Source organism: Mirounga angustirostris, unplaced genomic scaffold (genome assembly GCF_029215605.1).
Source record: "Mirounga angustirostris isolate CCGP_5_RB_7025 unplaced genomic scaffold, mMirAng1.0.hap1 SCAF_9, whole genome shotgun sequence".
NCBI classification, from domain to species: Eukaryota; Metazoa; Chordata; class Mammalia; order Carnivora; family Phocidae; genus Mirounga; species Mirounga angustirostris.
This window is the reverse complement of record NW_026991717.1, coordinates 40,422,884-40,449,707: the sequence shown is the minus strand read 5'-3', so window position 1 is coordinate 40,449,707 and position 26,824 is coordinate 40,422,884. Positions and strand designations below refer to the sequence as shown.

Sequence of the window (26,824 nt, the reverse complement as noted above, 5' to 3'; positions counted from 1 at the left end):
AGACAGCAGGGGACTGGGCTTGGGGGGTGGGCAAGAGTCCTAGAACTGGCTAATTGTTTCTCCAAACTTATATTTCTAGAACGCAAGTTTGGGAGCCAATTTAGAAAGTATCTCAGAAAGGAGCACACAGCAAATTCAACAGCTCAGCTGAGTCAGAGCTGAACCCCATCTAATCCATTTCAGCTGGAGCTCAACCCCTTTCAGGGTGGCAAGGCCAGGGCACCAGAGCTGTGGACAGAACAAGGCTGATGAACATTTAAACCCTGGTAATTCCTGAAACCACTCCAAGCCCAAAATAAAATTACAATCATGAGATTCTCATACTGCAGTTGTTTCAACTGTACCCCCTCAAAACACCAAGGGATCAATCATTGTTTCCTCGTAACCCCTGAGGGGGTGAGGTTAAGCCAGAGGGAAATCCAAAGGTTTCAGGGCCCTGATAGGACTCTGGTGCCCTGGAGCCCTAGAGCCACTGGGATGTCTGCACCTCCAGCCCAGTATTTGCAGAATGTTTATGGCCAGGTTGAAAGCTGATTTTTTTTTTAATTTTTATTTTTTGAAGATTTTAAGTAATCTCTACATCCAACATGGGGCTCGAACTCACAATTCAGAGATCAACAGTCACACGCTCTACCGACTGAGCCAGCCAGGTACCCTAGAAACCTCTAATTTTTGATTAGCAAAAGATCTAAGCTGAATTAAAGACACCAAGGAAGGGGTGCCTAGCTGGCTCAGTCAGAAGAGCACGTGACTCTTGATCTTGGGATCGTAAGTTTGAGCCCCACTTTGGGTGTAGTGATTATTTAAAAAAAAAAAAAAAAAAAGCTTAGGGGAAAAAAAGAGAGAGACCAAGGTAGTCTGTAAGTTTTCCAACTGGAGTGCCATAAATGAGATTTTATGTATGCTTCAGAGCCTGGGGGTCTCACTGGTCACTTCGTGCTGCAAGCAGCCTCAACAGATTAACCCAGTCTGCCTCAGTCTATCCCAGAGCATCATACAAATGCCTTCTTGTGTGTGTGTCGTGAGGTGAAAATGTTAGGAAGCACTGGTCTATAGCACTACCCTGTTTAAAGATCATCTTTACTTTTTTTAAAATGTATTTTTTATTTATTTGTGTGGGGGGGCAGATGAAGAGGGAGGAGAGAAGCAAAGTTCCCAATTTGGGGCTCCATCCAACAACCCTGAGATCACCACCTGAGCTGAAATCCAGTCAGACGTTCAACCAATTGAGCCACACGGGCGCCCCAAGATCATCTTTATTTCTAATAATTTCTGTATACAAATTAAAGGTTTAAGGGGCGCCTGGGTGGCTCAGTCGTTAAGCGTCTGCCTTCGGCTCAGGTCATGATCCCAGGGTCCAGGGATCGAGCCCCGCATCAGGCTCCCCGCTCGGCGGGAAGCCTGCTTCTCCTTCTCCCCTCCCACTGCTTGTGTTCCCTCTCTGGCTGTGTCTCTCTCTGTCAAATAAATAAAATCTTAAAAAAAAAAAAAAAAAAAAAAGGTTTAAGACCCTGGGGCGCCTGGCTGGCTCAGTCCCTAGAACATACGACTCGATGTTGGGGTTGTGAGTTCAAGCCTTACATCGGGGGTAGAGCATTTGGGGGTGCCTGGGTGGCTGTCGGTTGAGCGTTTGCCTTCGGCTCAGGTCATGATCCAGGATGTGGGATCAAGCCCCACATCCAGCTACCTGCTCAGCGGGGAGTCTGCTTCTCCCTCTGCCCCTCCCCCTGCTTGTGCTCTGTCGCTCCCTCCCAAATAAATAAAGGGGGCATTAAAAAATAATTAATAATGTTTAAAAATTAAAAGGTTACAAACCTAATAGCTAATACAGCAGTGGTTCTTCTTGGGGGATCATCCTCCCTTTGAGAATATGGAGAAGCCAAAGCCTTTCTCCCCAGAATGCACTTCCACTCATTCAAGCAATATTTCGCATACCACTTCAGAGGGTTAGAGAATCCAGAGTAAGTGCTTGTTCTGGAAGGATTATGAGACAAACCCCAAATTTACTAATTTTAGAGGGGTTCATCTGCTTCTCTCTCCCCCTTCCCCAGTACAGCTTCAACAGACCAGAGAACTGTCGAAGAAACCTCTGCAAAAACTTCCCAGGGAACACGCAGAGACCACTATTTGGAAACTCCAAGTAGCACGTTGGGAACCACGTGCAGGCACAGAACCTGCCTACCTCCCCTTGGGTTCGGATGCTGTTTCTACTGGAAACCCCCGGCAATCACCTTGCAGTCTTCCTTTCTCCACTGCAAACACATGACCTTGTTCGTGTGTATTAATCACTCCACAGTTGCCACTAATCAAGGCAAGACTGTACAAATAGGGAAGGGGCAGGGGGGAAGGAACATTTACATCAATTAATTGTAGCAGCATCTTTATTGCAACAAAGAACCTGTAATAAAATGCAACAAAACTAATGTTTCACTTTACATGATTAAAAGCCATGTAGCTGAAAATGAAAAAACCCATAAACTTACTGGAGTGAGACATGCAATTCTTTTTATACAAGTCAATGCTTAAAACAGCAGGCACTTCATGTTCCAAAATTAAACACCTGAACTCCAATTGTGCTGAATACAACGTAAATCTGTATTTGGGTTATTCAAAAATAAACATACAAATACTACTTTTTCTCTCTGTGAGGGACTTCTGAAAGGATTATCCAGAACGGTCTCTTGACAAAAGAAGAAAAGCAGGAGCCAGCACCTTGCACTGACATGTCTCCATATTGTAGGCTGCAAGACCGAGAGGTGAGGCCGGGTAGGGTTGGGAAAGTGGGAGTCAGGGAAGTTTCCTTATTCCTTTATGTCTGCTGGGAATGGACACTCACCTGCAATCTCTTAGTTTAGATATGGCCATGTCTCTTTTCTTACTTCAAATAGCTCTAAGTTAGGCTCCCAGGCTTAAGCAAGCACTCTATTCTATATCCCAATTCCCAAATCCCCCACTACTAGGAAGACACATTTAGTGTAACAGTTTTAATTAACTTCAGAATGTCATATACTAATTAGAAGTACTGCTTCATTAATAAGCATGCTTAGCATTTACTTTAGAATGGAAAAATTAACCATTTTATGTTATCTTTAAAATGTTTCATAGGAATATATTAATAAATACTTCTTTAAAAATTTGCCTTTTCTACATATCATTTAAACTACCATGAGTCAGGGCATCTGGATGGAGTCTAGTACCAACTGAACACTAACTGGCTGCATGGCCATGGGTATATTTTCTCCTCTCTCTCTATGTAGGTTCCTCCTCTATCCAATGAGAACATTAGGTTATATCAAAGATAATAATAGCTTGAAAAATTTATGATTCTACAATAGTGAGAGATCTTATAGGAGTCATTCCACCTAAAGAGAGAATTATGTTACAGACAGGTGGGATACACCTTCTGTAAGGAATAAAACAAGTAGTAAAAAAAAGTAAGCATCAATATCTATATCTCATCCTGTTAAAAAGTAATGCATGCATTGTGACTTCATCCTCTTGTATGAGGCTTTCGAAATGAGCCAGCTACGGCATCGAGGGAAGAACCTTCATTCCAAAATGAATCTCCAAACAAAGAGGATACATAGTTCACGATACCTTCTGCTTCTTTCAGAGTGAGAAGGGCCCAATAGTGATCACAGATGAGCAGCTACATTGGCTATTGCTTTAGGTGTTTGTAGATCAGTCCAGTGTAAAAGTCACCTATTATTTTCTCAATCCGACTCCATTCTCTACAGAAGACTTTGTGAAAGTAGCCCACAAACAACTTTAGAATCACCCTGGAAAGGCTGTTAGGAATGCAGATTCCCGGTCTCCACCCAAATCAACCAAATCCAAACTTCTAAGAGTAAGTTCAAGACTGCATTTCTTTTTAGTAATAAGCATCCCAGATGAATCTTAGATTCTGAGTCCCACTGCTCAACAATGCATAAGCAACTATACCTGTTGATGGTTGCTCAAGTGCACCTATTTATCAAGCCTGCAAAACCCACCCCATTTGATGTTTAAACCAGTGCTTTTTGGCTCTTACCAAAAAGTACTGCTACTTTTATATACTCTTAGCCTTTTAAGATGTTACCCATAGACAGGGTACAAAGAGTTTTAGTGAGATTTCTACTGATTGCTTGAAAGGACTATGATGTTTTCCATGTCAGTTTTTAAAATGAAACTCATCAAACTGTCTTTCTGCACGTGAATTCAGTCACGTTATTTCCCCCCTATAGAAGGAGAATGGCATTTAATGAACTGGGGATTATAACAGAGGCATCCCTTGTCATATGAGGAAAGGACAGGCAAGATGCAAAAGGAAAACACTGGTGAATTCAAGAGTACTTGAGGTTCTTTAGGGTTTGTTTTGGTAAAATGAGAGATGCCATTGTGAAGAAACAGCCTTAACGGGTAAGAGGTTTCAAATGAGTAGATGTCTAAAAACCACTATATACCATTTCCATTTTGCGTATTATGTAAGGATAGATCCCTGGAAGCCAATCAGTTCACAAACAAAAACCACCTTCGATAATCAGATATATAGTTAAATCAAGGGGGAAAATACTTTCTTGGGGAGAAAAATTACCCAAATCAATTTAATTTAACATTGAAAAAAATATAAACACACCTTGGCATGGGAAAATATCATAAACAAGAAAATCAATACATACACAGACAATAAGGAAAAGTGTGGTACCTATCATACAGTATAAATACACAAACAGCAAATCCCAATCCCCTTCCCAAGGACAGAACCACCAGGTCACCCTGCCATTTCCGGACCTCGCCCACCTCCCACCTGGCTCTCAATGATGAATTCACCTCTGATGCACAGTCATCACCCTTACCAACGGAGGCTGTGCTCTCTATGGGAGAAATCTACTCTCCGTAGTGGTGAGAAAGAAAAAGAGCAATTTTTCTTAGAGCGTTGTTTAAAAGTACTGGAAACAACTTTCCAAACACTGAGGCTTGTGATAAAAAGGGTCAAACTCATAGGTGCCTTCCCTGCTGCTGGCAATGTGACCCAACAACACCCCAAGACTCTAAGATGACAGATTCCAATCAGCACCTGAAAGCCTATGAGCTCCCTTAACAGTCGAGTGCTACGGCTAAACCAGGAAAATGTCATGGCCATTTACGACATTGCTTAGAGGCTCTGAACACTTAAAAATAGAGCCATGGCTTGCCGGGGATCAGTTTATGGTGAAGAGGTGGTTTGGAAACCTCTTTACTTTAAGCTCACAATATCTAAATGATGTTCAAATAATTTAAAATGTTTAAATTTGTAAGGTTACCAAAATTAAGATGAAAGCAACAAAAAATGAAAATTAGAAAAATAACTAAGGAACTTTTCCTCCCTGAATAATGTTAGTCTGTAACTGTGTTGGCAAGACAGTGATTCTTCATTCTGGTTTCCTTAACTAACATTCTAGCAGTTTAAATTTCACCCCCCAAACTTTTTCATGAGGATTTTCGGTCAAATTTTACTTCTACTTAGTTCTTAAGCAGATCCTCTCCTTTTCCTCTCCCTGTCATTCTCCACCCCCTGGTATCTCCCACCCTACCACGATTCCCTTCCATCACCCTAGAACTCTGGAACATTTCAGTAAGGAAATACCCAATGGAAACTGGCCCCACTAAATTTTCTGAAGAGTACAAGTTAATGTGTACTTTTCTCTTTTCTTAAAGGAGAAGAAATTGCCTGCAAATATTTAAGCTCTAACCATTTGATTAAAATTTTTCTGCCTGTAATTATCAGTATTATAAGACTAATTAAACCATGCTACATGTACAGTTACTTGCCTTTGTATGAAAGGAAAAACCCACTCTGTCATATCATCAGAGAGAACTATTTATACTAGATACAGCTGAAATTGGCTAAAATTGGTCAGAGCTTGAATGAAACAAAATAAGTGTTTTTAGGAGGCCACTAAATTATCCTTGAAAAATCATTAATGACTGGTTAAGTCATAGGTTTAATAGTGATTAGTTCATAACATGCTGGATACACCCCAAGCAATGAAGCATAAGCTATTCAATTACATTTAAGTGCTATCAAATCTGTAACTAGTCAGAGTTTCTGGAATTGAACCAAACCAATCACTAATATCATCATATTTTAACAAACTCAGAAGTATACTGTAAAAATACACTAATTAAGTCCATGAGGTTTATAATGCTATTAAGAAGTGAAAATAAGGTAGTATGGATACATGGTGCTAATGTCTTATTTCTTTCAGTAATTCTCATGGTATTGCTGGGTCCTTAGAAATATGCGTCATTCAATTTTGTATGTGTACGGTTAAGGTATTAGATTACTACCCACAAGCTGCAGACGCCCGCAATGGCACCAAATATATTTTCAGAAGTAGATGTTATATGGCAGGTACCAAAATGTGATGATCAGTTCCATGTTTTCTATCGATTAAACCTCCTCATTTGGTTAAACAGCCAGTGTATACCAGAGTTCTACACAGGTCAAAATTATATCACTTTCAGAGCAGCAATACGCGATCCAAGGTTTTCTTGAAGGTAGTGCAAAAGATGCAGTTCATAATGTTCTCCAGATTCAGGGACTCTTATGCTGTGTCTCTCCTGAGGATAGATCTTAAACAACAACAAAAATCAAAATACAGAAAGTGAGAATTTAATAATACATTTCCTTCCAAAGCTTTCCACAGAGTTTCAACAGGATAATATGGAGCACAGCCTCTCCAAGATATTACATGCATATATCCAATATAAAGGCCCCTCCCCGCTTTTTATCATTCCTTATATAGCCCAAGGCTTATGGAAGGATTTATCTATAGATCACTGGGTCTCCAAGTGTGATCTAGAGACTTCTGGGGTCCTCAGAAGCCTTTCGAGGTATACACAGTCAAAACCACTTTCAGAACAATTTGCCTTTATTCACTGTGTTGGCATTTGCACCAATAATGCAAAAGCAATGATGGGTAACAGTTCCAGTGCCTTAGCATGAATCACGGCAGTGATACTAAGTTGTACTGGATGTCACCGTATTCTTCACTACCACACACTTGTAGTAAAAAACAAAAGTTTATTAAATTGCAACCCTTGAATAGATGTCTTTTTACATGTTCTGTGGTGATAAATGGGAAGAAAGCAGAAAGCACTTCTGCTATAGGATGTCTAAAGGAAAAGCACTTATGAAATGGAGTTGCAAGCCGAACTGCCACTTCTTAAATGGAACTCCATTTTCAACTTGAATGACTGACCACTATGGTGATTCAGATTTGGGTACCTGGCAAACATTTGCTTAAAAAATGAATGAAGTGAGCTGGTCACTTCAAGGACAACACTGACAATATTCGTCGCCAGTGATAAATCTTGAGCTTTTAAGTAAAAATTAGAATTTTGGAAAACTTGCATCTACCACTACTAGCTCATGAGCTTCCCCACTCTTACAGACTTCTGATGGGATCAGGGGTATAATATTAATATATGTGATTTTAAAAATACCGTATAATGAAATGAGTCAATACTGAGAAGATTGACGTTATACAGTGAAGCAATATTTTCCAGATGACCAATGTATGTGTGAAAGATCCATCAGAAGTACAAGATCCAACATATTTTAATGTAACACAGTATGAAATGTTTTAGATATGGCGTCAGATTCCACACTAAAACTAACCTTTAAGAAACTTAAGATCTGTCCAGTTTTGGTGTAGTATTCAAGAAGAATATCCAAAATTATCTGTAAAAGCTAACATATTCCTCCCTTTTCCTAACTACATATTCTGTGAGGCTGAATTTTCTTCACACAGTAGTCCCACCTTATCCACAGGGGACACATTCCAGGATCAATATTGGATGCTTGAAATTGCGGATAGTACCAAACCCTATAGATACTGTTTTTTCCCCAACATACATACCTATGATGAAGTTTAGTTTATAAATTAGGTACAGTAAGAGATTAAAAACAATAACTGGTAATAGAACAATCATAACAACATACTATAATAAAAGTTACCTGAATGTGGTCTCTCTCTCTCAAAATATCTGGTACTATTGCTTGTTCATCCTGGGACGATGTGAGGTGATAAAGTGCTTATGTGAGGAGACGAAGTGAAGTGAATGACCCAGGCACTGTGATACAGTGTTAGGCCACTAGTGACCAGACACTATGTCAGAAAGAGGATCATATGTGTCTTCTTTTTTTTTTTTTTTGAGAGAGAGAGAGTGTGCGGTGGGAGGGGCACAGGGAGAGAGAAAATTCTAAGCAGGCCCCACATCCAGCTTGGAGCCCGACATGGGGCTCCATCTCACAATCCTGAGACATGACCTAAGAAGAAACCAAGAGTCTGATGCTTAACAGACTGAGCCATCCAGGCGCCCCAGCGATCATCTGTTTCTGGACCTCGGTTGACTGAGGGTTAACTGAAATCTCAGAAAGCAAAACTGCACATAATGGGAAACTACTGTCTACTTTAGCCAAAACAACACTTCCCAACAGATTGCATGTGGAAGCAGCTATGAGAATCCAGGTGTCTTCCTTAAGTCAAGCATTAAAGGGATTTTACAAAAATGTAAGAAAACAATGCTATTTCTCTATTTTTTTTTTTTTGTTTCGGAAAATAGTTTTTCTCCTCCACAAAAATTGTGATTTGTGTTAACACGTAATAGTTTATCACTATTTTTTAAAAAATATTTTAAATTTTTCTTAGTTTTGGGGGTGCCTTGCTGGCTCAGTTGGAAGAGCATGTGGCTCTTGATCTCAGGTCGTGAGTTCGAGTTCCACAATGGGTGTAGAGATTACTTAAATAAACTTTTTTTTTTTTTTTTTAAGATTTTATTTATTTATTCGAGACAGAGAGAATGAGAGACAGAGAGCATGAGAGGGAGGAGGGTCAGAGGGAGAAGCAGACTCCCTGCCGAGCAGGGAGCCTGATGCGGGACTCGATCCCGGGACTCCAGGATCATGACCTGAGCCGAAGGCAGTCGCTTAACCAACTGAGCCACCCAGGCACCCCTAAATAAATAAACTTTTAAAAAAACAAAACAAAAATTTTCTTAGTTTTAGTATCTTTTATGGAAATACTGACAGACACAATCCACATAAATGAAAGCTCTTTGGTGTGCATAGGGGTCCTGAGACCAAAATGCTTGAAAACTGCTGCTACAGACAAATAGCTCATAGTTTATCTACGTAAATGTCAACTGAAACATAAAAGAGGAAAAAGTAATATTTTTCATTTCTTATGAGCACATAATCTGTCAAAGAAGTACAAAGGTGGAAGAAACGAATAGGTTATCTTTTAAAACCTTTTTTTGAGTAATGGAGCAATAGAGGTGGTTAACTTGTGGCTTTCTATTCCAGTGTCAATATAAAATAAAAATTAAAAGACCATGTAAAGAAAAGCAAAGGGTACTGTACTGAATGGACTCCTGTCATCTTTTCCATGATTACAAACTGAAAGCAGTTACAGATACACAAGTTCTATAATCCAATAGGCCAGTTCTTAGCCCAACTTCAACAAAATCTTAATTTTTACCCAACTAGAGGCACTACTAACTATGCCTATGACTTTAGATCCTTTAAGCAGAGAGTGGCCACTCTCTGAAGTAAGGCTGAAAATTCAGCCTTACTCCATAGGTTATTATATTTCAAAGTAATCAATCACTATCACTACTTACTTCAATCAGAAAATGAAGAACTCACCTGTAAATCATATGGCTTTCCAGCCCTCACTAAAAAACTCAGTAATATACTGGTGTGTGCAAAATGGACATTCTCATCCAAGAATCCATGTAAAAGTAGTAAACGATTTGGTCTAGAGAAATGGAAAGATTACAGGATTAGGCAAAATAGAGTACTTGGGAAAACCACTTAACTCCTCTGATCACAATTAACTATTAGTTAATATTACAGTTATGTAATCTATCCAACTATATATAGTTATATAATATACAATTATATAAAAACAAATATAACTATATAGTAATATAATGTTAATAATAGTTAACTTCCTTATAATGTAATATTAAAATAAGAATTCAATATTTTCTGGTTTTTTATTTTTATTTTTTTAAACATTTTATTTATTTGAGAGAGAGAGAGAGAGCATAAGCAGAGGGAGTGGGAGAGGGAGCAGACTTCCCGCTGTGCAGGGAGCCCGACTCGGGGCTCAATCCCAGGACTCCAGGACCATGACCTGAGCTGAAGGCAGACGACTAATGACTGAGCCACCCAGGAGCCCCGAGAATTCAACATTTTCAATAATAAATTTATAATATAGTAACCAGATACATATAATGAAAAATTATGTGTTCTATTTCTTATGATGATCTTAGCATCTATCAATAATCATAGCATGTCCCTAGGGAAAGAAAAATCATAAACATTGTCTATAGAATATATTTAAGCAGAAAGAGAATTTTTTCCACCCTGAAACAGTTATATACTTTACTTCTTTCAGTACAGTAATTGCTTCAAATATAACTTGTAAAAAAAAAAACCAGGTTAGATGAACTGGCCTGTAATTCAGCTTTGAGAAATAGCTATGCCATTTGAGTAGTCTGTATAATATTAGTCTTGGGGTGCCTGGGTGGCTCAGTCGTTGAGTGTCTGTCTTCGGCTCAGGTCATGATCCCGGGGTCCTGGGATTGAGCCCCGCATCGGGCTCCTTGCTCAGCAAGGAGCCTGCTTCTCCCTCTCCCACTCCCCCTGCTTATGTACCCTCTCTCGCTGTCTCTCTGTCAAATAAATAAAATCTTTAAAATATTAGTCTTGGTTTTGCAGTATTTGTAGTTTTCATTGTTATTAAAGACAAATTTTAACACTACAATTTTAAATTTATAATCTGAATTTTAAAGCTTGAACTTACTCAGAGGGAAACTTTTCTGCTTGCATGGCCACAGATCCTAAGTAATAGCCCTGTTCATTCTGGTCAGGGTGGCCCATATAACGTTCTGTGTAACCTGTATCATAGAAGATCCACAGAGTGACTGGGGCCCCAGCAATAGCAACCTACAGAAGACAACAGTAACAGTCAAGTGTGGTCCAAAAAAGAATGGCTAGCAATGAGAATGTGTAACTGCAAATTTATAGGCTAAAATTATCCTTAGGCTTTAGCCCCACAACTGGGGCATACATGGTCTCAGGCAACTCAGAAAATCAAAGTGGAGTGCCAAGGTCAAGAATTTGATACTTTGTGAGTCAGTGAGCTTCATGTTCCACAGGCATGCCAAATATCAAACCCTTAACCTGGGCTAGTTGAAATATACACTGGGGCCCCTTTGTTAAAAGGGGAGACTGAACTAGAACATATGAATGTCTCAGTGTAAACTCATTCCTGCTGCTGGGGGAAAAAAGTGTGACAAGTGTCAGCTTTATATAGGAAAAGCAGTCATTTCTTTTTTCTTTTTTAGCCTCTGCGGGCAGTACAGAATTTTTAACAATGAATGAAATATATTTAAGCACTAAACACTTTCCTCGTTTTAAGGTTCCCACACACAGTTTTATACTTAAATATTCTAATTACTTTCGTGACAGCTGCAAGCCTGGGAAAATTATGGCAGTTTTCAGTTTATTTTGTGGTTATTATAAAGATTATCTGAGTATACATGCAAGAACAAAAACCCTATCATTTTCATTCTTAAAATTATTTTTCACTGTAAGAAAAAATCACATTATTGAAATAGTAAAAAAGAAAAACACTTCATAATTGCCATTTTCTTAACAACTTTTGGCATCTTTATTATTTCCTTCTAACATATTTCTCTAGGAAGTTGTTTATAAAATTGTAACCATCATTTATATATTTAATACGGTATTCATTCAATAAAGATTTACTTAAGACCTACTATGTGCCACGCATTGTGCTTGGCTACTGAGGATACAGTGATGTGAAGGGCACGCAAGTCCCTGACATCAGAGCTTGCAGTCCAGCAATTAAATAAGTAATTACAACCCAATATGCGAATGCGTGCTTTACTAATCATGACTATCTCCCATAATCTTTGGCATGTCTATAAATAGCCAACAACTGGTCATCAAGATAACAAGTGTTTTTTAATATACAGATAGATAGATATGTAAATATATATCTTACATGGCTATCACAAGTTGACAAGATACATCTATTATCTCACATGACTGTTAGATACACAAATCCTAACATTCCATAATATTGCCAACTCTGTAAACCTTCAGAAAATAGGCACTTTCTCATATCCTCAATTTATTGAAACTTCTACCCCTATTGCAAAAAGAAATACAATAGGAAACCACATACCCTGAAGATATCTGACCTCTGCATTAATGCCATCAGGGACAGGTATCCTCCATAGGACCAGCCATGGATGCCCACACGATCTAAGTCAATGAAATCATATTGAGAAGCTAGATATTGGAGTCCTTCCACTTGATCATCAATTTCTATTTGACCCTGTCAAAAAAGGGAGAACATTTCACTGATTCTGCTGAATAGAAGTCTCATCATCAGTGTTTTTAAAGCTGATAAATGGTTTTCACTAAAAATACCTGTAGTATTTTTTAATAATTCATTATCAATTGAGATTCTGTTGCCCGAAAAGAATTTTTTTAACTCTATTTAGAGATAGGGGCCTATAGCTTCTGTTGCTAGCCAGTCCTAGAGTTTAGTTACCCCTTAGTCACAAAGTTCTTTCCTACTGAGGCCCAAACTGTTCCTTGCTATATGGGTATTTCCCCTTTCCATTTGTTCTGTTGTCTGCTAAGAGGTCAGCATCTTCCTTGTAACAAGCCTTCCTATACCCAAAGACAAAAAATTAGCCCCCTTAAGTGGTTGACTAATTTTACTTCTTTTTAAAACTTAATGCAGTAAAGCAGAAGGAATCACTCCCGAGGTCTTATTCTCCTATTTCCCCATCATCTACTTCTAGGAACTGAACATATGCTATTTCTTTAAATCCTATTAAGTCCTAATTCCTACCACCACCACCCTGTCTGTATTACTAGGCCTGCCAGTGCACACAATCTCCTTCACTGAGCCAAAAACAAAAATAAAAACAAAAAAAACTTACATGAGAATACAACATAAGGTCAAAGAACTGGCTGTGGGAGAAAATCCCATGTCTTACTCAGCATGTCCAATACACTGGCAAACACAGTAACTGCCTTACTGTGTAAAAGGAACATCGGATTCTCATCATTTCCCAAAGCAGCAGAAAGGACATGGGGCATCTCTAAAAGGTAGCATTTAAAGCTTCCTGTAGAGAGAAAGAGGCTTGTCACAAGGAAGGCACTAACCAGTTGGTTTCTCTCTTCACAGAGGACAGAACAAATCTCAATTATTCCTCTCAGTAGGGCACAGGATGCTGAAAACTATGGTGCTGCTTTCTGGCTAAGCTGGATATACATAATAGGAAGAAAGGGTATTTCTGTGTAAAAGTGGTTCTATCTCAGCTCCCCAAAGTTATATACAGGTAGACAGGCAGATGTGAGCTAGCCTAGTGAATACCAAGTTGCATCTTCCCTCCCACCCCTGAACTATAACACACAGACACACACACACTCTCTCTCTCTCTTACTCTCTCTCTCTGCCCCGCTCTCACTCACTCACAGCCCCTTCCCCCAACTTGCTCTCTCAGATTTCACACCAAACAATGAACCAGAAAATGTAAATGTCTTTAAAAGAAAAATGTTTATATGCTCACACACCATTTTGTATTTAAAGGCGCCTTCAAATTTAAGCCCTCGGTGACAGGATCCCCTGTTGTCTATCACTACAACCACATAACCCAGAGAGGCTAGGGTATTCAAGCGGAAATACTTGACTCCTTTAAACCGGTTATTCACCAACTGCACCTGAGGAAGAAATACAACTTCAGTGAAATGTATTATATGGTAGCATAAAAAAGCAAAAGAGGCAGGATGCTGTGAAAAATAAAAAGCTTGAATTTTTTGTATTATTTTGCTTTTAAAATGAAATTATATTTTCTTGTGGCAAGAACACTTATCACAAGATGTACCCTCTTAACAAAATTTTAAATGTACACTATAGTATCATTAACTATAGGACAGTGTTGTTCAGATCTCTAGAACCTTTCATCGTGCATAACTGAGACTTTGGGCTTGGTGATTAGCAACTCCCTATTTCCCCCTCTCCCTGACTTATTTTTAAATTAACTTAAATTTCTCTTGTTTATGTGGTTTCTTTTTTTTTTTAACTTCACACTCAAGGTTCAGGGCAATTACTGAGCAACTAAAGACTTTAAAACTGTAACCAAGATATTCTTTACATATGAGACAAGAGATTTAACCTACCCCATAGAAAAAGTAACTAAAATCATTACTGCTACTCTGAAGAACTGTATCATTCAAATTACAGAGACAAGAATAAATAAGATCATTTTTCTTCCCTACCCGTCTCTTCTGGGGTTGTCCCTGACCAGCAGCAGAAAAATTTAGTACTTTAATGAAACACTGTGACCAGTCCAGCTTCCTTTTTCTTGTTATACAAATCAGTGCAAAAGGTAGGATAATTCTTAAATCACTTATCATGCTACCATACTTCAAAATGACTGAGGAATTAAATGTGGTTTAGTGCCTCAACAGAAATAAACTAGTGAAAAGAGGACTTCATTTTTTTTAAAGTTTTTTATTTATTTAAGTAATCTCTACATCCAACATCGAGCTTGAACTCACAACCCAGAGATCAAGAGTTACATGCTCTTTGACTGAGCCAGCCAGGTGCCCCCAAAAGAGGATTTTAATTAGTAGAGAGAAATTTAGAGAAGTTCAGGGTTTGGTGGACACTAAGATAGACATTAAACAATGACAAAAAAGGTTCTGTCAAAAATGAAAGAAGAAGAAGTTTTTTGTTTTTTTTTTAGGATTTATTTATTTAGAGAGAGTGAGCATGTGAGCGAGTAGGGGGCTGAGCGGCAGAGGAAGAGGGAGAAGAGAATCCCAAGCAGACTCCCCAGTGAGCAGGGCTCCATCTCACAAGCAGGGCTCAATCTCACAACTGAGATCATGACCTGAGCTGAAACCAAGAGTGGGACACTTAACAGACTGAGCCACCCAAGCCCCCTAAAAATGAAAAGTTTTTTTTGGCTGAAACCAACAGGAAAACCAAATCAGCCACTTAAATAAGAATCGACACCATCTTCACACAGTAAATACATACTGAGCGTTTATTAGGATAGACTGGGGTGTGTGTGCCATGTGTAGAGAATCTTCTCTTTTTGAATTTCTGGATATTCAGTACCTCTGTAACAACTGCAAAACTGGTCTTCCTGTTTCTACTCTTGTCCTCCTACAGTCTATTCACACAATAGCAGAGGGATGATTTTAAAATGTAAATTACATAAGACTTTATAGCTTAGCTCCCTCCAATAGTAAAGAGTTCAGATCTTATTGCCTTTTAAGACCTTATATTATTATCTGGCCATTGGTTTTTTCTCTGACCTCATCTCAAATCCCTACTTGTGTACTATACTATAACCTTATTATCAACTATACCAACTTGATTCTAATCCCCAGGACCTTGACATTTACTGCTCCCTCTGTCTGGAATGCTCTTCCCTCAGGTCTTTAAGGTGGTTCACTCCTTCTCATCTTACGTACCCTCAGACACCTTCCCTGAACTTAACAGAACTCCCATTTTAGTCTCTTTGCAATCCTCTTTCCCAATAATTATTCATAGCATATCCATTATATTAAGTTCCATCATTTATACGTCTAGTCATTTATTATTTTCCTCATTAAGCTCCATGAGGGGGGGACCTTAGTCTGATTTGTTCGCTGTGGTATCCTCACTGCCTAGAATAGTACCTGTTACATACTGGGAACTGAATGACTATTTGCTGAACGAATGAATGAAAAATGGAGATAGGAGAATGATGTTTTCCCTTTCTTTTTAAAAAAGTTATTTATTTTTTAAAAGATTTTATTTATTTATTTGACACAGGGAGAGCGAGAGAAGAAACACAAGCAGGGAAAGTGGGAGAGGGAGGAGCAGGCCTCCCACTGATCAGGTAGCCCGATGCAGGGCTCGATCCCAGGACCCTGGGATCATGACCTGAGCCGAAGGCAGATGCTTAACGACTGAGCCACCCAATTTATTTTAATTGCAGTATAGTTAATAGCATTTTCCCTTTCTCTCTTAGGAGGAGGAGCAAAAAAGGAGGGAGCTGAAAAAAGAAGTACTAGGCATAGAACACAAAAACGAGTATTTAAAGAAAGCTACTTCAGGGTGGCTGGGTGGCACAGTCAGTTGGGTGTCCGACTCTTGGTTTCTGCTCAGGTCCTGGTCTCAGGGTCCTGGGACCAAGCCCCATGTCTGGCTCTGCACTCAGCAGGGAGTCTGTTTGCGGACTCTCTCTCCCTCTGCCCCGCAACCCCCATGTGCTCGCACTCACTCTCTCTCTCAAATAAATAAATAAATCTTTAAAGAAAAAAAGAAAAATCCACTTCACTCTTGTCTGTTGTCACACACGAAAGTGACCTCAACTGCCTGATACGAACATTTCCCCCAAGAGCCAGTGTTTGTGCCCTCACAGCCAGAGGCCTGCTACTTCTGGAGGAAGGTACTTAAACATAATGCCCTTTGGCACTGAGAATTCAGAAGTCTCCTTCAGTATCAGTTCTTCAAAACCTGTGTCCTGCTATCACTTAGCCTGCTTTCTTGTACATTTATATTTATAAAAGTGTCTAGCACATAAGAAACATGACAAGGATTTGTTAGAACATACAGCTGTTATCAATAAAGAGTTTAAAAACCTAAGCCTAGATGACTTTAATCAGAAATATTTGCTTTTCTTGGATTTCACTTTCGTCCAACTATAGACATTGCTGCAGTTAGTGACGAAGTAATTCACTTCATGTTACAAATTGTAACACTGTTGCCAATCAAGATTCCCACTTTGACCTGAACATACACCAAGAAAGGACACAGTTTGGACTGATAATAAGATTTAATCAGAAAGTTATTTTTATTTATTTATTACTTTTTATTTGAAAGAGAGAGAGAGCAAGCACAAGCAGGGGAAGTGCAGAGGGAGAGGGAGAAGCAGGCTCCCCGCCCAGCAGCAAGCCTGTTGCGGAGCTTGATCCCAGGACCCTGGTATCACGACCTGAGCTAAAGACAGACACTTAACCTACTGAGCCACCCAGGTGCCCCCTGTGGCTTTTTAAACATCATTAGTAATAAGGAGTAATATAAAGGAGTTCTCTAGTCTTAAAGATCTACATAACCAGTTAGTCTTTATAGTGTGTGTGTCACATATCTCATATATCATTTCTTCACTGGAAAGGAGAAATATCCTTCTTACTTAGCCTTATTATCAAAATAATATACCAAAATATGTAAAACTTCTGAGAGTGTCTTGTAATTTCTCTCTTGCATTTCTTTGTATTAATCCTTTATTTTTAAAAGGATTTATTTGAGAGAGAGAGAGCACATGAGCAGAGGGAGAGAAGCAGACTCCCTGCTGAGCAGGGAGCCAGACACAGGGTAGGGCTCAATCTCATAAACCTGAGATCACGACCTGAGCCAAAACCAAGAGTCAGATACTTTAAACCAACTGAGCCACCCAGGCGCCCCAAGACTTTTTTTTAAAGTTTACAAAGATTTGGCTTCAAGTTTTTAACAGAAGGCTAATTTAGCTGTTTATATTTTGTTTATGATTTACGTATAGATGAGTATAATACAAATGTGAATCATGTTTTATTTGTAAAATACACTTAACAATGGCAAAGTGATTTAACTTGATATATGATGGCCATTGCTGAGATTTTGTGGCTTATGCAGTTATTTTGCTTTTATTTTATTTTTTGGATGTCTTTTTTTTTTTTTTCCATATTTAAAGTAAGCTCTACACCCAAAGTGGGGCTTGAACTCATGACCCTGAGCCGAGATCAAGAGTCACGTGCTCTACTGACTGAGCCAGCTAGGGGTCCCTATTTTTTGGATGTTTTAGCATCTGGATACATTTCCAGATACTGAATAACTGGATATAATTATGAAGGATATTTGCAGAGTCAAGAGCTGCATTATAAAAATGGTATAATTATATTCTAATTTCTTCAAAGGCCCAACAATAAGATAATCAATAAACATTTTTAAAAAGTGCCAATTAACCAATGCCCCTACCCCAATACTTTACTCTGACAGTCAACAGGATTTACTTAATATTCACATGCTAATATTTAATCCAGAAAAAGGAAAATCCAGGTGTAAACTTCTTACAATGCTGAATAGTAGTATAGCAGTTGCCTTAACTAGATGATAAAAGTATTCTAGTCTGCTTGAGAGATATAGACTTAGAATGAAAAGGGGGAATTCATTAGGCTACCAAGGCTTCTGAAAGTATCTATTAAAACTCTTTTTATTTACCAAGACAGTTAACTATTTAATTTCATTTCCCAAACAAGTGTCTGCTCTACATAAAAGACAACATATTTACCTACTGACATGAATATTCATTGCTATGACAGTTTCAGTCCTACTGTAAATTAAGAAACTGACACTGATTTATTAAATTAGCCATGTAACAAAATTCAACTTCTAAATAGGAATGAGAACATAAGCCAGAGTCAAGAACAGCAGAGACCCAACAATGCTCAAATCTTAACTTGAACAACTAACTAGACATTTAAAAAACAAATCACCTAAAAAATACACACACACACACACACACGTATGTATATAAATATGCCCACCTGAGAGTTGGGTGGGGGGATGGGTGAAATAAGTGATGGGGATTAAGGAGTGCAGTTGTTGTGATGAGCACTGGGTGATGTACAGAATTGCTTAAACTAATATAACACTGTATGTTAACTATACTGGAATTAAAATTAAATTAAATTAAATTAAGTAAATATGCCCACCTGAGGACCACCATATATGAACAGCACAGTGGGGTACTTCTTTCCAGGCTGTAGATCATGAGGTTTGTACAGCATCCCATACAATGTAAATCCAGTAGTACTTTCAAAAGAGAAAATCTCTGGAGGGGTGTAGTCAGGAAGAGGACCTATGAGGAGATAACAAAAAAAGTACATAAAAGGAGTTCTTATGGGAGCTCTGCAATCTGAGAGCAAGGAAAAGAAACCATAAACCCACAACCCCCCACACAAATAAATGACCATCCCCCTTTCAGGTGATAAGCAAGAATCTTTATCTTTAAAAAAGATAATCTAATGAATATATTTAATTATTTCAAAAGTAGGTACACAATATTCTGAATAATCCCTGGAGCCTAGGAGGTATTCAGATGCAGAACTATACAAATACTTTGTGCTTGGTTCAGTGTAACTTAATGATGGTTAAGCACATACCTGATCAGAAACTGGAAGCACAAATTTAACTCAATTTAACTTGCTCACAGCAGGTGCTCAATAAACATTTGTTTCTGATCACTAGAGAATAAGCCTAACCAGGACCCAGAAAAAATGAAAGTCATGATCAGTCTTTGGTTTACCAAAGCTATACAGACTTATCCTAAGTCTGTGTGTACTGGATAATGTTACAATCTAAGCAGAGATCATCACCATATTACAAATTCTACTTGTAGACATTAGAACATACCCTGTGGTTTTGCACTAATTTCTTAACCCCTTAGCAGCTATTCATGAGTGAAAATACTTAACAGGAAAAAGGATTTGGGGAGAAAGTGGATTAAAGATACATAAAATTACTCCATTTTTTTGTTTAAGAAATCAAGCATTTAAAAGATAGATAATTCACAGTGCTCTTCACTCCCATACAGAACAAGTGTTCTACCTTTTATTAAGATGACCACTGTAAGTGCTTTAAAAAGTTAAAGCTATCAGCTGGTTATTCCCTAAAGCTTCAGCTTCCCTGCTCAGTCTTACTAGTTCTGTGTACATTATCCTCATCTGTTTATCTGAGAAATTACCCAAACATGTGAACAAATCATTTCTTAGCTGATACTGTGACTATTTTATGCTTATTTTCAAAAAGGCCCTCCAGGGGCATCTGGCTGGCTCAGTTGGAAGAGCGTGCAACTCTTGAGCTAGGGGTCATGAGTTTAAGCCCCACATTGGGTGTAAAGACTGCTTAAGTAAAAAATTAAATTAAATTTAAAAACTTCAAAAAGGCCTTCCAGACCTGCTCCTGCCTGGAATGGGAGGTAACCCATCTTATCTGGTGGTTGATAGAATAGGAAGGGTGGGATTAATCAGGAACTCAGCAGCTCAGGGACAAGTGGTGGTGAGAGATGAGAAATGTGGATCTATGAAACAGATTTAGTGCACTTATGTACTAATCCTACTTAAAATCAGGTTCAGGGAAACGAGTACCTGCTGAATCCAAAATGGTGGCCCAAAATTCCTTTGTTTTGCAAGTTGGGTCATCTTCAGGACTTGAAAGCTTGTAAAGGGACACACAGTGTGGATTCTTCTGGTTACTGTACTTACTTATAAAGAAGTCACAATGCTAGAGAAAGGAGAAACAATTACTTTTTCCCTGTGGAAAAGTAAAAAAGGTGCTCCATCTGCGCTGGTGCTACAGCAGAAGTATGGTTGAGAGTCTGACCACTGACGTCCATATACAAGGCTGAAGTTAAGAGTAGACTTCTTAGGGCGCCTGCGCGGCTCAGTCGGTTAAGCGTCTGCCTTCGGCTCAGGTCATGGTCCCAGGGTCCTGGGATGGAGCCCCGCGTAGGTCTCCCTGCTCGGCGGGGAATCTGCTTCTCCCTCTGCCTCTGACCCTCCCCCCTGCTCATGCATGAGCGCTCTCTCAAATAAATAAATAAAATCTTTAAAAAAAAAAAGAGTAGACTTTTTAGGGGAGCCTGAGTGGCTCAGTTGGTTAAGCGTCTGCCTTTGGCTCAGGTCATGATCTCAGGGTCCTGGGATCGAGTCCTTCATTGAGTCCTGAATCAAAGCCCCACATCACGCCCCGTATCGCATTGGGCTTCCTGCTCAGCCAAGAGCCTGCTTCTCACTCTCTCTCTGCCCACTACCCCCGCTTGTGTGTACTCTTTGGTTCTCTCTCTCAAATAAATAGATAAAATCTTAAAAAAAAAAAAAAAAAGAGTAGACTTTTTAAAGTTTTTTCTCAGAGAATCAGACTTCAGCAGGCCAATTTCACTGATTTTCACATTACTCTAAAGGAGTATTACAGCAGAAGGTCTTTTATATGATAGGAAACTCTTTTCCAACAGGGACTAATACCTGGCTGATGCAGCAAGAGTGGGAATAGCCACGGTCGGTCAGCCTTGTCACCTCTCCAGGGTTTACGTAACTGACCACGTATAGGTGATGTTCCAAAGGAGAGTCCTTGGTGCCTTCAAAATATACCAGCTTCCTGACTTCATCAACCTGGATCTGTCAAAAAAACAACAATAGAAAAATCAGTGCTAGCAGGACCTTGGCCAGGCTAGTAATTCAACAACCAATTCCCAATTTTAATTAGAATCATTTGAGTCACCCTTCAACTTGTGCCTCTTAAAACATTTTGCCACCAATGTTAATAAACCTGAGTTGGTTTTGCTTATGACTTTTACCTAAGAATAGATCTTGTCCACAAGGAAAAAGGACACTTGAATTGCATGCTATTATTAGTTTCCTATATGACTGAAACGTGGGTTTTTCTTAAAATGCAAGAATTATTTCATTATAACGACAACATTTTACAGGGAAAAAACATACCTATATTGCAGCTGAGGTCAACCATTCACGCACACTTAAAAGAGCCTAATTTTAGAATCCAGTGTATTTCTCAGTGCAGTATTATCTTAGGCAGTACTTTTTTGGTCTTTTGTACAAACTTGCAAATGTATTTTATCTACTGGGTTGGGAAATAACTGAACTCAATTACAGTTTCAATACTGGTATAGTTTATAAATAAGTATGGGTAAGATCTTTTTTTTTTTTTTTTAAAGATTTTATTTATTTATTTATTAGAGAGCAAGCGAGCGAGAAACAGCATGAGAGAGGAGAGGGTCAGAGGGAGAAGCAGGCTCCCTGCTGAGCCGGGAGCCCGATGTGGGACTCGATCCCAGGACCCCGGGATCATGACCCGAGCCGAAGGCAGTCGCTCAACCAACTGAGCCACCCAGGTGCCCATGGGTAAGATCTTTTAAGTCTTCATTCAGAACTCAAAAAACTGTAAGTAAACTCACAGCTGAATTAATTTAATATTCTTCACAAATTACAGTAGGAGTCTAAATAAATGGCTTTTATTGTCCCTTTAAAAAAATCTTCTACCAGGGCGCCTGGGTGGCTCAGTTGGTTAAGCGACTGCCTTGGGCTCAGGTCATGATCCTGGAGTCCTGGGATCGAGGCCCGCATCGGGCTCCCTGCTCGGCAGGGAGTCTGCTTCTCCCTCTGATCCTCCCTCCTCTCATGCTCTCTATCTCATTCTCTCTCTCAAATAAATAAATAAAATCTTTAAAAAAAAAAAAATCTTCTACCAGGCTATTCAGTGTTTAATGAAATTCAAATTTTTTTGCCCAGCAAAGAAAACACAGATACATTTCCAAAAGCAAGTATTTTTAAATGCCACATTTTCTCCAGGACACTGTTTCTTCATTATTAAATATTTTTTAGCATACAGAGGTACATAAATAAACACGGTTGAGATTAAGTAGGCCCACATGACATATACAGAAAGGATACAAGTGAGAGGAAATGCCAGAACAAACATTCATGAAGTTTCACAGGTATGTGTTAATCTGCGCAAAAGGTTAGGATAGGTTCTGCTCTTGACCTAGCAGCTGGGAGTAAGGCCTTTCAAAACTGAAGAAATAACTGGTTAATTTCTCACCCCTGATTTAAAGGTTCTTTTCTTTGTTTCGTGTAACTACTTTATTAAACAGAAGTATCAGAATCACCTTGAGGGGTTTGTTAAACAGATTGCTGGGTTCTGCCACCAGAATTTCTGATTCAGAAGGTCTGGGGTGGGCCCAATAATTTACATTTCTAAAATGTTCCCAGGTGACGCTTAGGCTATACAGCTGGTCCAAGGACTATACTTTGAGAACCACTCCCCAATAGTGAGGAGCACATGGGCTTAAAAGTCTCAAAGCTCAGGGCACCCGGGTGGCTCAGTCATTAAGAGTCTGCCTTCAGCTCTGGTCATGATTCCAGAGTCCTGGGATTGAGCCCTGCATCGGCTCCCTGCTCGGCGGGCAGCCTGCTTCTCCCTCTCCCACTCCCCCTGCTTGTGTTCTCTCTCTCGCTGTGTCTCTGTCAAATAAATAAATTAAAAATCTTAAAAAAAAAAAAAGTCTCAAAGCTTTACCCAATTATTGCCATTAAAAATCTTTGGGTGGGAACAAGGTCACTGACAAAAGCAGAGAAGGAAAAGGTAACTTTAAAAAGATAAGGCCAGGATAGAGGGATATGAAAGAGTAAGAAAGAGAGGCACAAACACATTACATAAGTAAGCATGACATAAAGAAAGAAGAAAATTGATGCACATAACTGCAAGTAACAGACATTTAGGTTGCTGAAATAAGATTCAGATCTGCGTAAATACAATTCTGTGGGTTCCATCAGTATTATCCAACCATTACACAAGCAGGAACTTTATAATAGTGTAATTTTTTGTTATCAGAACTTGGAATTGCACAGTAAGATTCTTCTCAAATGACAATAACATCCAAGGTCCCTAAACAGAAAAAATATACTTGGATATATATAACCAGAAGGCCACGTGAGACGCTCAGTGGAAATTAGACTAACGGTTACCTACGATATTCTAAAGTTTTTACCAACAAAACCAAACCTGACACCGGGATCTTCACTTTCTCTCCTTAACCACCTTGGGGACTGTAAGTGACTTCTATAGCAGCCAGTACACCTAATCCTTTAATAAATCTCCACATCAATTTAAGGAAATCAAAGGCCTTCCCTAAATCCTGGTAGCATACATCAACTTAACTGAATGTATCACACACATAAAAGATGGGGTTCTTAGAGCTCTCAGGAAACTGACCACCTAACTGAAAGTTCAAAGAAACACAAGATACTATGAAAGGCAAAAGAAAAAAAAAATTCAAATTCACTGAATTGTTACAGAAGGCCACATGCTAAGAGGAAAGAGGGTGGATTTTCCTCCTTTTCCATATCAACCTACACTCTGTATATATGTCCACCACTCTTTGAAGGTGGTGGATAAAACTTTAAATCTGTGAGATAAGATAAACAGGTAAGTGAAAGAGAATCACTATCTCAGAAGTAGTAAATGCAAGTTCAAATGCAGAAATGACATGAGCAGTCTATAAGAGATATAAAAATAATTTTCAAACAATATCCCAACTCACAACTTTTGCAGACTCAGAAAATATGGACCAGCCTTTTTCTTATTAAGCAGCAACACTATACTTGAAAATGATGAACTTAAGTAACCAGAACACATCTAATACCAGGACTATAAAACGGGTGATTTATAATTTAAACTAAGATTCTTCCTTTCTAAAACTTGAGTTCTTGTAGGCCCTAACTTAATACTGTCAAAACACTGGGGTCATATAAAGTTGTACTACAGTTTTTTTGTACTGCATAAACACAGCAAATGTTGACCAAACATATCAGTAGAATAAAAGAGCATACATTAGATCCATGCCGGCCAAGAACTTCCCATTCACCACTGGTAATTGCTATTTCTTCCTTGACAGGACACTTGAAATCACCTAAAGATAAACATAGTTATCATTCAGCACTCCGTATCAGACTATAAGCAAATGAAACAACGAAGAACATTACTCTAAACCTCTTTTTTCCAAAAGCACATTAAATAATTTAAGTTATATCTGGGGTAATGAAAATGTTTTGAAACTAGGCATGGGTGCTGACTGCACAACACTGTGAATGTACTAAATGCCACTGTTTATCTTATTTTTCTTAATGTTTAATTTAAATTTTTTTTTAAAAAAGTAATCTCTACACCTAATGTGAGGCTTGAACTCAAGACCCTGAGATCAAGAATCATATGCTCCACCAACTAAGCCAGCCAGGTGCCCTGCCACTATTCATTTTAAAGTGTTTGTTCAAGGGGCGCCTGGATGGCTCAGTTGGTTAAGCGTCCAACTCTTGATTTCAGCTCAGGTCATGATCTCAGGGTTGTGAGATTGAGCCCTGAGACAGGCTCTCCTCAGTGGGGAGTCTGCTTGAGATTCTCTCTCTCCATCTCCCTCTGTCCCTCCCCACCCATAAATAAATAAATCTTTAAAAAAAAATAAAATGTTTAAAATGTTCATTTTAAAGTGGTTAATTTAATGTTATGTGAATTTCACCTTACTTTTAAAAAAGTCTATAGTTAAAAAAATTCCAAGTTATGAGTCTTCACAATACAATGGAATAATGGTGGAAGGATCCATGTAAAATCAAGTAAAAACAGCAAAATAGATTCTGATGGCAAAGCCAGAAAAAAACTCAAAAGCAACTGTATTCCTAAGACCTAGAAGTCTAATGGGTTGACAAGGCATTTCCTCTAGAAATGCAACAAACTACTTAGAAAGCCACAAAAGAAGAATTTTTATACAATTGTTCTTCATCTGCCAAAAAATAAACTGGGTATTACCACAGTAAATGCCAACATGCCCCATTTGTCTTTATGAGATTCTGTCTGGGTAAAGAAAACTCTCGGTGGCCAGTGGCCGAAGGAGGAGGTTAAAAAATGGAAATCATTTCTCTTTGCCTAGTAGCACTGTGGGAAAAGACAGCTGGGGACGGATTATACGATGGTACAGGGTCTTAACTAGGGTCCCTGTAAGGTTAAAAAAGTTGATTTATTTTTTCTTAAGACACAAAAATTCAACTTAGTACTTTAAATTTTGTGTCCAGGAAATAAATACTATTTAATATATATATAACAAGTACTAATTGTTTCACATTATAGCCACTTGAGGAAGAAGAGGGAGGAGGAAGATAAAGTAGATACCACGGAAAAAGGAAAATTTGGAGAAAGAAAGTCTAAGAAGAAAGGAGGGGAAGGGAAAGAAGAGGTAGATAAACTGAGGGGTCCAGAAAGAGACACTGAGAGGGAACAAAGAGGCTAGGCTTCAGGGATGAATGTTAACTGCCTACACTCTTCAACAGGAGTTTATAATTTTAAGTTACCAACATTTTATTACTGTTCCCCAAATATTGTTTTAGTTAATTAATTATTATTCACAGCTCTTTGACCATTCTTCATCACTAAAATTTCTGGAGGGTGCCTAGGTGGCTCAGTTGGTTAAGTGTCTGCTCAGGTCATGATGCCAGGGTCCTGGGATTGAGTCCTGCACTGGGTTCCCTGCTCAGTGTGGAGCCTGCTTCTCCCTCTCCCCCAACCCCTCCCCACAGCCCGTGTAGTAAAATTTCTGGAATTTCGTAAGTGGATTTAATTTATGAACAATAGAGGAGCTGGTGAGGGCAATTTCACACTAAGGCTCTCAAGGAAGAAATTCATCATCTTGGATATACAAGATGCAGTCTGCCTTAAAAAAATTAGGCTCAGTAAAGGAACAGAGTCATAGGCAGTATTTATTTTGTTAGTCCTAAGATGTAGCGCATGTTTCCCAAATAAGAACGATATTTAAAAGGCCTTGTTGAGAAAAACATGCAACCCACTTGAAAAGTTGGCAAAGGATTCAGACAACCACTTCTCCAAAGAAGATATACAAATGGATAATAACACATGAAAAGATGTACAATGTTACTAGTCATTAGGGAAATGCAAATCAAAGGCACAATGGCATACCACTTCATACCACTTCACTAGGATGGCTATACCCAAACAAACATACAAATAAACAAACCACATGGAAAATAACAAGTGTTGACAAGGATGTTGATGAACTGGAGCCCTTGCGCACTGCTAATGGGAATATAAAATGGTGCAGCTGCCACAGAAAAGAGTATGGTGGTTCCTCA

At 38.8% G+C, this 26,824-nt stretch overlaps 1 protein-coding gene across 5 annotated transcripts in view; it reads right to left on the bottom strand.

Annotated features, from left to right (window-relative positions):
* Window positions 1–2,363: 2,363 nt before the first annotated feature.
* DPP8 (dipeptidyl peptidase 8) overlaps window positions 2,364–26,824 on the bottom strand; it is a 64,399-nt gene continuing 39,938 nt past the window's right edge. For 4 of the 5 annotated variants that reach the window (XM_064570289.1, XM_064570288.1, XM_064570290.1 and 1 more), the window contains 9 exons: window positions 24,521–24,600; window positions 21,137–21,289; window positions 20,261–20,396; window positions 18,827–18,972; window positions 13,652–13,798; window positions 12,246–12,398; window positions 10,836–10,978; window positions 9,671–9,782; window positions 2,364–6,594 (listed from right to left, as the gene is read on the bottom strand). In XM_064570289.1, coding sequence (XP_064426359.1) covers window positions 6,472–6,594; window positions 9,671–9,782; window positions 10,836–10,978; window positions 12,246–12,398; window positions 13,652–13,798; window positions 18,827–18,972; window positions 20,261–20,396; window positions 21,137–21,289; window positions 24,521–24,600 — 1,193 coding nt within the window. In that variant the 3' untranslated portion in view covers window positions 2,364–6,471. Of the gene's footprint in view, window positions 6,595–9,670; window positions 9,783–10,835; window positions 10,979–12,245; window positions 12,399–13,044; window positions 13,201–13,651; window positions 13,799–18,826; window positions 18,973–20,260; window positions 20,397–21,136; window positions 21,290–24,520; window positions 24,601–26,824 lie in introns of those variants that run through there. The other variant, XM_064570292.1, reaches the window with a different exon arrangement.